We start from the raw sequence: 15,206 nt of genomic DNA on the forward strand, positions 1-15,206 counted from the left end.
CCACCAATCCCCTTTCTGTACCCGTTTATATGTCATCTTTGCCCATTAGGATGTTCTTTGAGAAAAGGCACTGTCTTACTTGCTTTTATTTGTATCCCTAGTGCTTAGCACATAGTGTTTAATCATCTCTCTCTTTATCATCCTCGCTTTTCTCTCCTCTTCCAACCATTCTTTTTTCCCCTTTGTCCTCTCTGGGAATCCTATGACCTCAATGCTAAGGAACCTAGAGGAGGAAATAACAAGAGAGTAGTTTTCTATTACTAAGGCTCTCTAGCACTCAACTCTTGCCTTGACAGGGTTGGATTATTCTAGAGAATACTAGAATATTTTACTTCTCTTTGGGGAAAATAGCTTTCATTTTCCCAAAGAGTTTTGAGTTTATGATGTGGCAACAGCATTCAAGGGCCAATTTTATCTGTACCAAAATCTACCCCTAGAAGAATCATCCAATAGTTTGGTATCATAAGACTGCCATATTCACTAGATTAAGGCAGACTAAACTTGCCTACTGGAATATAAAAGCAAAAAAAAAAAATAATGATGTCTTATTGGTTTAAACCCCAAATCCATTGCAATTTTTAAAGATACTAGCTGAGTTTCAGAATCTTTCTAAAGACTTTTCCTTTGGGATGTAAAACAGAGTGCCATGGATTTCATAGGTTTTCATGGGTTTTGAAGACTGTTAATTACTGAAATAAAAGCTCTTTGAACTATAGGACTATTCAGAAAAATCAACATGTTTGCCAAAGTTTAAAAGGAAATTAAGTAATAAGACTTAAGTAACACAGAGACCTTCCATCAAGGATTTGTTGAGCACTTGGCTATTCTGTGGTATAGTGAGAGAGAAATAAATTAGGGACATGGTATGCCTTTAAGAAGTGTAAGAACTGAAGACAAAGCTTAACACGCCTAACATAATCAATAAGCAATACAAGAATATATATATATTGAACTGATACATTGTACAACATTTCTATTATACTGGAAAAGCTGTCTAAATGTCTCTACTTGCTTTCCTCTCATTCTTTTTCTAAACCCTCTGCAACATGGCTTTCTGTATTACCTTCAACTGAAACTACTCCCCTCCAAACTTACCAATGATTTCTTAATAATTGAATTTAGCAGCCTCTTCTTGGTCTTTCTTTTTGACAAGTTTGAAATATCTTGACACTGTTGACCAGCTTCCTGGATACTCTCTCCTCACTGTTCTATCCTACAGGGTTTTCCTTCTGCCTGTCTGACCTTTTCTTTTTAGTCTCCTTTGCTGATTTTTAATCTACAACACACCTATTAACCCCCAAGGCCCTGTCCTAAGCCTTCTTTTTAATTAATGATCCTATTATTAGTTCCTATGGGGTTGGCTATAATTTCTATATAGATGTTTCCCAGCTATATATTTCAGCTCTAAGTCTCTCTCTTGAGTTGCAGTATGTAACACCCATCACCTATTGGGAAATTAAATGGATATCCATAGGCAGCTAAAAACCTACAAGGCAAAAAGAGAACTCAGTATCTTTTCCCAAAACTCTTACCTCTTTCAAATTTCGCTATCACTGTTAAGGGGTTTGCCATCTTCCCACTCACTCAAAATCACAGTTTTAGTCATCCTTAACTCTTCTACCCTACATATCCAATATGTTGCCATATGATGACATTGCTACATCTATTTTCTCCCCTCACACTGCCATTACCTTAGTTCAAGCATTCATCTAAACTACTGCAACAGCTAACTGTGATTCCTCCCTCAAGAATTTTCCCTTTCAGATCCATTCTCCACTGAGCTGTGAAAGTGATTTTCCTAAAGGGTAAATCTAATTATGTCATACCTCTCTTTAATAAACTCCAGTAATTTCCCATTCCTTCCAGGTTCAAATATAAAGTCTTTTCTTCGGAATACAAAGCTCTTTACCTGACCTGTTTCTATTTTTCTTGTCTTTTTGAAATTTATTCTCCTCCATGAACTCTTTGATTTATTTATAGCAGCTCACACAAAACTTTCAGTTTCCCACCTGTCTCTTTGAATGGTCTGTCTTCCATGCTTAGGATGAGTTCTCTCCTCAGAATCATAGTCTAACATTCTTAAAGGCATTTTAAAATATTATTATTGCTTAGCAGAATGCCTGGCACAAAGAAAGTATTTCAATAAATAATTGTTGATTACCTTTAGTACAGATAAGAGCATTAGATAGTTTTTAAAAAGGGAGATGAGAAACTGATGGAATAATCAAATAAGTCTTTATTACAAGGATGGGTTGAACTTTTAAGGATAAATATAATTGAGGTAAGTAGAAGAGAAGTAGGAGATCTTCTAAGAATGAGGAAAGACCCAGGGACAATTATCACTGAAGCTTTGAGGAGACTACATGGTCAAAGCTGAGGATTCCTATTGGGAAACTGGTGTAGAAGAGGGTTAAAGTATTTATTATCTGTAACTAATATATCTATACTGTGACTTGATGGAACAATTCACCAAGAAACAAAAATAATAAAAGCCTACAATGCAAACATAGCTTCTAGAACATTAAAAACATCAAATAAGATATGGTCTATTAAATCAAATACAGTTAAATACAATGGGAAGAATATAATTAGGAATCAAAAGAATCCTGGGACTGTTACTAAGTAGCTGTCTGATGCTAAGTCAATTTCTTTGAGCTTTTGCTCATCTGCAAAATAATATGGTGTTGGTCTAGATAAATACTGAAATCTCTAGTTTTAAAATTTTATGACTGTGTGTTCTTTCTATGAAAACATTTCTCATTACCTTGCCAAGTTGCTGTAGGAATTTAAGGTGTCTCTCTTCAAACTGGGTGGGATCTCTGTCTTCAAAAGCACAAGAAAATCCTAGGGCACCATTTCTCATATTTGGCAACATGTCATTTTCGGTTAGTAGTTCATAATCTGAGGGAATCAAGAATTAGGTAAAATTTCACCACCATGACTACTGGCATTTGGGGTGGGGTGGTTATAAACAAATAATAGAAACATAATCATGACCTAGAAGATAAGATTAAACTGGAAATAGTCAACTAGACTGTGGAAGCTACAAAATTAGTTGTAAAAGTTTTTTTTATAAAAAGTATTTTCAGTTTTCCACACAAAGAATGGTAGAACCTCTTAATCAAACAAACTTTGTAGGTTATGATTTTAGAATAGGAAAATGCATTTCTGGCACTGGGCAGTTTGGCACAATCTATTAGGAAATGTTTTATATTAAATTTGGGCATGAGCAAGCAGAGAGCACAAACTGGCACAGGAATTGCCTGTTGGTAAATCATATTTAAGTAATCCAAGAATTTAGTATAGTTTTTGTGAAAGAATAAACAAAATAAATGGTTTTTTTATTCATTTATTGATCAATCATATTATGCCTCAGTCCAGCATTCTAAAGGGGAAAGGAAAAACAAAAAGCTTCCTATATTTGCCTAAAGGGTACAATGACAAAATGTAGTCATTAGTTAGGGGAAAATGGAAATACAAGATAAATATATATCACAGATCAAAGAGATCAGATAGATCCTCTGCATGACTACTTAGAAAACAAGCCATTGATAGAAAAAGATTTTTTTCTTTTTAAATAGAAGTCTACTTAAGTCTCAGAGAATATGAAATATGCAAAAAGTGTCAGGTAAATGACAAATTAGAAGCTGGGCTAGCCAAAAAAAAAAAAAAAAAAGGTCCCTTTTTAAAAGACCTCAAAGTTAATAAGAAGTTCATTATCAGAAATAGTCTAGAGAAGAATGGCCACTTGGCATTAACATACCTGGAGTGAATAAGCTGTTAAGGTCTCGTATGATGGCCCGGAAAGAAGGCCTGAAATCTGGCTCATAATCCATACAGTTATTGATAAGATTTGCCAGTTCTGTCCACTTTGGTGCAGGGAGCTGATGTCTATCTTCATAGAACTGCAGTTTCTGTAATTAACAAACCAAATGCTAAAATCATTGTGATGCCATAAAACTTATTAACAAAAACAAAATTAAATAACTGTCAAAAAATTAAGCTAACAATGAAAAGAAAATGCAAAGGGTCACAGATTAAAAAATTCTAATTTATGACACATAAACTTACTCTTTGAGAATCTAATGCACTCAGAGGTTTGTCTCCTCCACTGCAGATTTCCCACAAAGTGGTACCAAAACTCCACTTATCTGCTGCCAAACTTAGGTTCTTAGCATTTTCAATACATTCAGGTGGAACCCATGGTATCCTCTCCTGAAGAACTGTTAAATCATATCACAAAATATGTGGTAAGGCTAAATGAACTTTATATTTAAAATTTATTCTGAAACGCAAGTTTTTTTTTAAATGATTAGAATCACTGAATTTTTTAGAGCTGGAAGATATGAGAATTTTCTTACAACACGCTATGTCATCTTTACCATATTTAATAGAACTATTGGGAGAGGGAAGGGACAAGAATAAACATTTATATAGCACTAACTATTCACCAGGCTAAGCACTTTTACAAATATTATCTCATTTGATCTTCACAACCATCTTTTCAAAGTTGGTGATATTATTATCCCCATTTCACAGTTGAGAAAATTGAGGCAACAGAAGTTAAGTGACTTGCTCAGGGTCATCCAGCTAGTAAGTGGCTAAGGCTGAAGTTGAACTCAGGTCTTCTGACTCCGGGCACAGTACTCTATCCACCTAGTAACTCTAAATAGTTTAGAGGTTTAAAAAAATTTGCAAGAAAAGCAACATTTTCTAAGCAGATTAGAATGAAATGTTTTTTTTTAATACATTTTTTTTTGCTTTTGTCATATTATCCATTAACTGAGCCATACTGTTCCAATGTCTCAACATTAATGATAATTCTTCTTTTTTCAGGTCCACAGTACATACATTAAAGAGATAAGTTATATATATAAAATGACATGAACTCTGGAGCTTTGGACTATCAGAGAAATATTCTTTACATAGTTTGTTTTCTCTAGTCATAATAATTCCAAGTAGCAAGAGTCTGGGGCCTACAGCTCCATCAGAATTATGCCAAAGAAAGAAAGGCATAGAATTTTGTATCTTTTCCCATACTATCTGATAAACTATAAGCATGTTGAAGGCAGGGACTGTTTTATTTTTATCTCTGTATCCCCAACACCTTTTATAGAATTGAACTTGCTGATTTCGGATTAGAACATTCAAAATTCTTAAACAGAGAAATGATATGGCATTTTACATGCAGTATAAAAAACTTTATGAAATAGATGAAATGGTCTCTTGGCTTTTGACTGATATGTATAGAAGTCTGTTTTGGCCTTATAGTTAATGATTTAAAGTAGGAATTAAATGATCCCTTTGCTATTGGCCAGATAATCATATAACAGCCACTATCTATGAGGGTCAGGCCCCATACTCTCTTGCCCAATTTAAGTACTACTCATAGTCATAAAACTACCAAGTTTAAGAATCTGGGGGTTTTGTCTATAAAAGTTCCCAAAATGGTGATTTAAATTAATCTAAACATTCAATTGACTTAAAGCAAAAACAATATAAAAATACCCAGGGGAATTATTTGGGTGAGGTAGATAAAAAATAATCCTGCCTGATATTTTAATATTTCAGTTAACTATATTATATAGAAATTACTTATGCTTTCAATAGGCAAAAGAGAAGAGAAAGAGAGAAAAAACTCTAGAATAATATGAAAAGACAACTGAAGACTGGTAAAAATCTCAGGAATCCTGCATATTTTCTTACATTTATAATGAAAATAGGAAAAATATCTGAAATATAGCACCTTGGTATAACCATAAGAACATTAGAGAATTTCTAATTAAATTAAATAAAAATGAATATGACTCTTGCTTATTATTAAAACAAAGGTTACAGATCAGTTTAGTTTGTTGCCACAGATATGCAATTTTCACTTAATTCATATTTTACTACAAACTTGCTACATAGTCTAGATTTTACTAATAATCAAGATCACAATAACAAAATGAACAGCATGTTTTAATGTTTACATTTTTAATGTTTAATTATTTAATTATTTGCTTTTTTGTGATCTTATAATAATTTGTTTAATTTAATAATTAAATGTTTAAACCCCAACAAACTATTTTCAAGCTATCTTAAAATAAAACACCTAGAAAGCTAAGTTAGATCATTGGAGAACTTACTGTCTTTTGGCAGAACTGTAATACTAATGCCAGGATCACTGAGTTTGATGAAAGGAGGATTTCCTGTCTTTCTGTCCTCTTCTCTGATCAGTAAAATGTTCTTAGTACACACATTACCATGAGTGAGGCTTTTTTCTTCCTATTAAAAGAGCAAACACATACATTAATTTTAATGACAACATTTTGATTGTCTATGATATGTGAAGAACTATTAGATTTAATTGAGAAACATATATGAACATGATAAATATTTATTTGGAAAGTTAAGGGGAAAATATGTATCTCTGTTCCCCAAACTGTTACATTAAAATAAAATTTTAGTAATTATTTGTTAATCCTCTTTAAATCTGAGTTAACAATGAAAATATTGGATAAAACACTGTCTTTTAAAGATATGAGAATGTGATTTTTCTTTAGAACCAATGCATTTTAGGCTTGTGGCTCTTTTTTTCTTTTTTTCTTCTTTGGATATGATGAGCCTTATTTTGTTCTACTTGCTCTCAAGTACTGTAGACTGGGATATTGGGAGAAATCACAGAATGTTTATGCCATGTACTCTTCTTCCATTTTCATCTTTGCTATCTTCCATTTTCATCTTTGCTAATCAAACAGTAATGTAACCACTTGCAGAGTTGAATTAAAAAGTTGAGTTTTCTCACCTTTTTCAACACATTTGCAAATTTTGATTCCTGATTCTTTTTTTACCTTTCTTTCCTATCATAAATTTTAGTGGTCTTTTTCTCCACTGAGTTTCCACTTTTGCCTCTCAGAACACTTGTCTTAACCCATTTAATTCTCGTTTTTCCTCAAAATTGTGGCTGATTCTTCCTCAGAGGTAGCCTAAGCTATCTTTTTTGTTAAGCATGTATAGAAAACTGCCTCTCTGAAGAGTCTACTTTATGAGATTGGAGTTTGAGCTTTGCCTTGCCTGTGTTCTCTTTCCAAAAGAAAAAGTGATGGGACAAATCCCTTAGTGCTTTTTAGTTCTGTTTGTCCCTATTTAGATCCTGATTTTTGTCAAGAGATCCCACCATCTTTATTTTGTCTTTTATTAGCAGCATCTATTCAAGTTCTACTGTTGTCTAGAGATTTTTCATTAGGCCTCACAAAGTATTAAGCAAAGAATTTAAGTTTTGCAAAATCAGTGTAACCAAAGCCTTTCAACCAATTTGTTTTGCTTAGTCCATAATATTAATTGTATTCAATTTGGAGTCAATCTTCTGAAGAAATCTTTGATGGTACTCTGTCATGCCTTAGCACAAACTGTATAGAAAAATAGCATCGTGTGACAACTTGGGAAGATATATTTGGTTAAATTTGTGTTCCAGGAAAGCCCAGGAAGTAAACAAAGAGGATTGAGTCATGCTACACATATTGCTATCTTTACTGTACTAAGTGGTGAGAACATCACCAGATCATCCGTCATATTAGTTTAAATGATTCATTAGGGGTCAAAAGAGTATCCCTTTGCCACCATTCTTGGAGCAGGGAAGTTTGACAAAATGAGAGTATGTCTATTCTTAGTCATCTTTTTAATTGAAACTGACACAGTAGAAAAACATTATCATTTATCTGAATGAGAATCTTGCTCGTTCAAGAGGCATTTATTTGTCTTGTTGTTGTACTAGTAGTAGCCCTATGACTGGGTCAGTATGCATTAATGGAAATTGCTTGCATTCTAATAATCAAGCTATTTTTCCTTATACCTATCTGAAGATATTGTGAAAAGCTTTTGCTATCACAAATTGTTATAGTAATAAAATGTGTTTAGTTAATTTAGGTTTAAAACCTCTAATATGAAATGAATACACAAGCTAGATATGAGATCTTGAATAAATCTCTTCCTCTCTTTGAAGCCTCAGTTTCTATATTTTCAATGAAAAGTTTAAACTAGATAATGTCAAAAGTTCTTCTTTGTTCTAAAGTCTTATGAGAAATGAATGAGAAAAGGGTGGCAAAATTCTTTTACTATAACATATCCAAATTTCTGGAAAAGGCATACTTTGAGTTTACCTATTAAAGACAGGAGGAAACAGTATGTCAGTTAGTCTATGCAACTCTATAAATACCCTATAAAAGTGCCTAGAATGAACAATTCTACCCTGTCAAGGTTTTTTAGATTCTATGTCACCTATTTATAATTTTCATCTCCTGTTTCTAGGCAAAGATTTCTAAACACCACAGTAAAAGACAAAAGGAGGTTCTATTTGTTTACTTACAAGAAAATGCATGGCCCATGCCAATTGTTTGGCTACTTCAAGCTTCCATAATATATTTATAGAATTTTTGTTCTTTTTCAGGTATGTGTCTAACGATCCAAATTTCACAAATTCTTGAACAAGAATATCTAAAAAGCAAAAAGTATGGACATGTTCTTGAAAAATACTATTAAGATATTTATAGATTATAGCTATACACTGGTATTATATATAAATTAAGACAAAATTAAATCACACTAAAAAAAGAATTTAAAAATTGTATTTTATTTTACCTGGATGTACAATAAAGTCTAAATTATGATATATGCAAGATGCTTATTTTATTATATAACAATTCCTAACATTACTAGTAAGAAAACTGTTCCACTGCTCTGATTCTGGTTGAAAGTTTTCTATAATAATTCAGTCTTTTTTAAAATAGGATGAGCAGTTAAAGACTCAAAAAATTATGTAAATATCTTTCTAAAAATAGATGAAAAATACTATAGCTATAAAGAAGCCCAAGTGTCTCATTTATTATTTTTAGCTACTACATAAAGATATAATGCCATGAAATGACATGGAAATTCCTTATCCATTTATTTTTTTAGTCAAGTTAACAATCTTTTCTCAGAAAAACATCTTTTCTTTCAAAAATAAAGCCACGGGTTTGTATTGGGAGATGAATGTCACCTAAGCAATGTTTGTTACCAAGGTCAAAGGTTCACAATGCCATGACTATTTCTAAATCTATGTGTGCATTAAACCTTATTTGTTGCTACATGGTTCCAGAACTTATTTATAATGATATAGTATTTTGAACTAAGACTAGGATTTCAAGTTTGAGTGTGATTGCAACATCTCTTGAACATGTTCCTTTCTTTCCTCTGATACTGCTACCACTCTAGTGCAGGCCCCCATCTCATCATACACAGACTATTTCAATAGCCTTCTTGCTGGTCTTCCTGTGACCAGTTTCTCCCTCCTCCAGGTTCTTCTTTGTGCAGCTGCAAAAAATGATTTTCCTAAAGCACAGACCTGATCAGGCCATCACCTCCTCAACAAACTCCAGTCCTCCCTATCACCTCACAGATTAAAGACAAACTCCTCATTTTGGCATTTATAGCCTGGCTCCTTCCCACCTTTCTAGTCTTCTTAAACACTGGCTTCCTTTGGAGATTCCTCTGAACAAGACACTTTAAGTCTTGGCTTCTAGGCATTTTCTCTGATTATTCCTTATGCTTAGAATGCTTTCCCTTCATCTCTGCTCTTGGCTTCCCTGGCTTCCTTCAGGTCCCAGTTAAAATTCCACTCACTAGAGGGAGCCTTTTCCAATCTCTCATCTTAATACCTTCTCTGTGTTGATTATTTCCCAATTATCCTGTATAAATCTTGTTAATGAATATCTGTTTGCGTGTTTTCTTCATCAGAGTATGAGCTCCTCATTTGTTATCTCCAGAACTTAGCACGGTGCCTAGCACATAGAAGAAGCTAAATAAAATGCTTTAATGACTTTCATAATAAGCTCTTATTAAATAACTACACTGCCTTACACACATTACATTTCTTAGACCATACTTTATGGTCTCAGGATTCTTTTGCACTTTTAAAAATTAGGAAGATGGGGGCAGCTGGGTAGCTCAGTGGAGTGAGAGTCAGGCCTAGAGACGGGAGGTCCTAGGTTCAAACCCGGCCTCAGCCACTTCCCAGCTGTGTGACCCTGGGCAAATCACTTGACCCCCATTGCCCACCCTTACCACTCTTCCACCTATGAGACAATACACTGAAGTACAAGGGTTTAAAAAAAATTAGGAAGACCTCCTAAAGAGTTTTTGTTAAGATAAGTTACATCTATAAATATTTATGGTATGAAAAAAAATAAAAGATTTCAGACACCCTGAAATGGGTCTTAAGGGTCTTCTCTGGAATTATGAGAAACATTATATTAGATTACAAACTCCTTGAGAGCTAGAATTACATCTTGTTTATATTTCATATTAACTTGGCTGTCTAATACAATGAATTACACATAGTAAATATTTAACAAAATATGTTTAAATGTCAAAATAAAATAAGAAATGAGCAATATGAAATTATGTAGTGCATGAAAGCACTGGTAAAACCTATATCAGATTAGTTACCACTGTGGGGAGGGGAGTGAAGAAAGAGAAAATCTGAATCCTAAAATGTCAGGAAACAATTGAGAAAAACTGCTTCTATATATACCTGAAATAATTAATTAAAAAAGAAAAAAATCCATGAAAATGATAGAGCTTATTCTATATAAAGATTATATTTTAAAAAATGAAAGATGCTAGTTTGCCTTATAGCTTTGAACACTGTATCATGAATAAAGGTAATAGTTTTTAAAATAATCTGAAATGAACTTATTTGTATTTGTTACATTGAAATTAAATATTTCAATGATGCTATGATCTTACTGATATGTGTATTCCCTGACATTTCTACAATCTAATGAAACTGGCCTTCTGCCTGTTCCTCACACACAACAGTCCATCTAAGCATTTTATTCTCCCTCTTCATCTCTACTTCTTGGCTTCCGTGACTTCCTTCATACCCTAGTTAAAATCCTGCCTTTGGCAAGAAGCCTTTTCCAAACCATATTAATGTTAGTGATGTCTCTTAGAAGAAAATAATTTATCCAATCTATATTTTGCTTGTTTATAGTTGTTTGGATGATGCCTCCCCCATTATTCTGAGCCTCTGCAGATCAGGGGCTATCTTTTGCCTTTATATGTATCCCCTGGACACATAGCAGTCACTTAATAAATACTTGTTGACCTGTTTTGATAATAACCAATATACTGAGTTTGCTATTAAGGGACCAACCTATGGTGGTTCATCATCAATATGATTAAGTGGTGACCTAATTTGGCCATGGCAAGCTATTATACAAAGAGTGAAAAAACTGATTCTGTTATATGTTTTTAAATGGACTTGCATCCTTGCACTTAAAAAAAAAGGTAACTCCCATTTTCTTATGCTAATGAAATGGAGGTAAGGTACTTTTAATAAAGAAATGTTGAATAATAAAAATATATTTGCATTTGACTTTTGAAAATTTGACCGGGGTGGGGGGGCAGCTGGGTGGCTCAGTAGATTGAGAGCCAGGTCTAGAGACAGGAGGTTCAAATCTGGCCTCAGACACTTCCTAGCTGTGTCACCCTGGGCAAGTCACTTAACCCCCATTGCCTAAGCCCTTACCACTCTTCTGCCTTGGAGCCAATACACAGTAATGACTCCAAGATGGAAGGTAAGGGTTTAAAAAAATTAAAAAAAGAAAATTTGGCCTGGAATTCCTAATTATATCTTGTTTATTCTAATTCTAAAAGTATTTAGCATCTACTGAGCACATACTGTCATCAAGGGAAGGAAAATGAAAGGCAAGCTGAGTGAAACGGAGATAAACTTTAGATTTTACAATTTGTTGCACATAGTCCATATGCAGATAATAGTCAGTAGAGTATATAAAGCTCCATCTCTATCTATGTTAGCTAGTTTAAATGTCAAGTAAAAAGATGAAAGAATTAGGGTAGAGACAAGCTAAAATAGAATAAGCAATCTATTACCATTTTCAAGAATGAACATACAAAGAGTACCAGAGAATGAGGAAATCATAAAATACACTCCCAAAATATTTACTACTTCTCAAATCTCTATCATGATTTAATGCTACTTTGGCAAACCTAGGGCATGTGTGCTGGAGCATGCTGGAGGAAAGGCTGCTCCCTTCCCCTTTCCACACATGCCAGAGGACATTTTTTACATGACCCACCCCTCTCCCCAGTAGCCCAATGGGAGTGCTTCCTCCTTCCCCTGTCTGTGGTAAGGTGGGGGCTCACATTCTGTAAGAGGGTTGCAGTTTGGGCACTTGGTCTCGAAAATGTTTGCCATCAATGTTTTAACCAGAATAGTTAATTAAGTGATAGGAGGAATGCAAAATTATAGGCTCTATGCAACTGCTATAATATGTGATCTATTTATCCTAACAAATATAATGAATAAAGGCCTTATGTATTTTAAAAAAACAAAACAGGTGGTAAGAATGACCATTCTCCACATCCACTGAAGAAATAAGCTTTTTAAAATATGGGACCAGTTGTGCACTGAAATGGTACTAGGTCTGGAATTGGGGAAAAAAGAAATGAAGCTGTTCTCAGTGGTAGTCATTTCCACATAAAAGGTTGCCTGTTGAGCTTAGAGTGGTGATAGCAAACCTATCACATGTGTGTCAACACTGACATGCGTAGTCATTTTCGATGACACGAGGCTGCATACAGAGAAGTATGGGGCTGCATGCTGAGGATGAAACATTTGCTTTAGTGTAGTGTAGAGACTCTGTGCACTATAGATGACAATTCTACTTATATCAATTTACCTATTTTGGTTTATTAAGTACAGTTATATATTACAATTATACATTTTTGTTATTTAAACTATAAATATTGTGAAATTTTCTCACAGTGACACACCACCCAAGTTATGCTCGATTTTTTGGCAAAATTTGACACACCAAGCTCAAAAGGTTGTCCATCACTGGCTTAGAGAGTCTTCTGTACTACATCCTTCCACTGGACACCTCTAATCTCCTGAGTCCAAAAAGAGATTTCTGAGCAGGCAGACTTATTTCAGCTATTGTTTAAGTTGAGCTTAAATTTGAATATTAAGAGCTTAAGTTACACATGAAAAAAGTTCTGAAATGTATTACTAAAGGATATTGTGGAATTCCTTTTTTGGGTGATGTTCTTTTATAAACTGTATCATTGTAAGGTCTAGATGAGTAAGAGGGTACATACAAGTATCCAATATAACTAGTTTTGTTAAAATACAATTACTTAAATGTCTTTTTCTACTGAATCCAAAGAACTGATGATTGAACTTTTTTTTAACTGACATGACCAGATAATGTAAAGGCATAGCTGATATTTAAACAAATGCAATCACAAGCAAAAGTAGACAGTTTTGAATAGCACTCTATGGTTCTGGCATTTTTAATCAGCTGCACAATAATATGTGACCTATTCTTCAATAACTTTAATTTTCCATTTAAAAGGTTGTACTGAAAATTCCTACATCATCTGGGGTTTGGCAAATTACAGTTTCTATACATTTTAGCTATGCTTCTGAAAAAGACCTTCCTCTATCAGCAGGCTGGACCCCCCAATGGGAAAAGAATGAAATCCACATAAAAATGACTAAACATTTAACTTACTCTCTTCTCCACAGACACAGACCCCATAATTTAAAACCAGATGCTTGTAAGAAAGCTGGCTCATCATGCTTGCTGCTTCAAAAAAAGACTAGAAAGAATAAAAAAAGTAAGAGAAGGAAGATTACTAAGTGACAAATGGGTGCTATGATGTAATATATAATTATATGTCTATAGGATTTATAGGTCAGAGATTTTTGACTGGGAGTCAACAGCTGTGACATCTACCAAGAGCAATAACAACAATCTCCTGCTATCTCAGAAGATAAACAAGTTAGTCAGTTGGTCAACAAGTATTTATTAAGTACTTACTCTGTACCAGGAACTCTGAAGATACAAAGAAAGGTGAAAAAGGTACCTGCCTTCAAAGAGCTCACATTCTAATGGGGGAAACAACAGATAAATAATAATGTATTTTATATTTATATATGGACATAATATTACATATATCCATAGTATATACATATACACACATATGCACATGTATGTATTATTTTATATTGAATATGCATATAAAATATATACATAGTAGGTGGAAGGTAATCTCAGAAGGGAGATGCTAGCAACGAGGGGGATTGAAAAAAGTCTCTTGCAAAAGGTGGGATTTGACTTAAGTCTTGAGAAGCCAGGGAAATAGAGAGAAGGAAGAGAAGAGAAAACATTCTAGGAATGGGGACAGGAGGTAGTGTGCTACATGCAAAGAACAGCAAGCAGGCCAGTGTAGCTGGATCAGAGTTCATAAAAAAGAGTCAAGAGTACAAAGACTGAAAAGATAGGAAGGGCTCAGGTCATGAAGGGATTTAAATGAAAATACAAAACTTTATATTTGATCCTGGAGGTCAGAGGGAGCTACTGAAGCTTACTCAGTTTGGATGGGGGTAGCATAAGCAGACCTATTCTGAGGAAAATCATTTTAGGAGCTGAGTGGATGAATTGAAGCAGAGATTTGAGAAAGAAAAACCAATTCGAAGGCTGTTGTAGTAGTTCAGGAAAGAAGTGATGAGAACCTGGCTGTGTAAATGGAGAGAAGGGGGCATATATTAGAGATTTTATGAAGATAGAAATGTCAAGATTTGAAAACAGATTGGATATGTGGGGACAAGTGATAAGTCACACTAAAGTTGTGAACTGGTGAAAGAATGGTGGTTGCCTCAACATTAATATGCAAGTTCAAAAGAGGGGAGACTGAGGAGAAAGATGAATTATGTTTTGAACATGTTGAGTTTTAGATATCTAAAGGACATCTAGTTCAATATGTCCTGAAGATAGATAATTAATAGCATGAGAATTCTCATTTATAGAGAGATAACAATCAAATCTATGGGAGTTGATACGATCACTAAAAGAATATAGAGGGAAAAGAGGAAAAGGTCTAGGACAGAGCTTAGAGGGGCAATGGGCATGACATGGATAAAGTGAGAATCACTTGCATAAAAATGACAGTTGAATCCATGGGAGCTGATGAGATCACCAAATAAGATGGGACAGGGCTAGAGTGTCTAACCTTTTTAGCATCATGGGTAACCCCTTTGGTAGTCTGGCAAAATTATAAAACTTATTCAGAATGTTTTTAAAGGGGCAGCTGGGCAGCTCAGTGGATTAAGAGTCAGGCCTAGAGACAGGAGGTCCTAGGTTCCAATTTGACCTCGG

The 15,206-nt window shown here is 34.2% G+C and overlaps 1 protein-coding gene across 1 annotated transcript in view; it reads right to left on the reverse strand.

Moving 5' to 3' along the window:
• Positions 1 to 15,206, reverse strand: part of JAK2 (Janus kinase 2) — a 67,500-nt gene that overhangs the window by 16,205 nt on the left and 36,089 nt on the right. The window contains exons 11-16 of the mRNA XM_044656661.1: positions 13,560 to 13,647; positions 8,348 to 8,475; positions 6,129 to 6,267; positions 4,072 to 4,223; positions 3,764 to 3,914; positions 2,765 to 2,901 (exon numbers count right to left, since the gene is read on the reverse strand). Coding sequence (XP_044512596.1) covers positions 2,765 to 2,901; positions 3,764 to 3,914; positions 4,072 to 4,223; positions 6,129 to 6,267; positions 8,348 to 8,475; positions 13,560 to 13,647 — 795 coding nt within the window. The remainder of the gene's footprint in view (positions 1 to 2,764; positions 2,902 to 3,763; positions 3,915 to 4,071; positions 4,224 to 6,128; positions 6,268 to 8,347; positions 8,476 to 13,559; positions 13,648 to 15,206) is intronic.

This window comes from Gracilinanus agilis, chromosome 1, assembly GCF_016433145.1.
Source record: "Gracilinanus agilis isolate LMUSP501 chromosome 1, AgileGrace, whole genome shotgun sequence".
In the NCBI taxonomy this organism is placed as follows: domain Eukaryota; kingdom Metazoa; phylum Chordata; class Mammalia; order Didelphimorphia; family Didelphidae; genus Gracilinanus; species Gracilinanus agilis.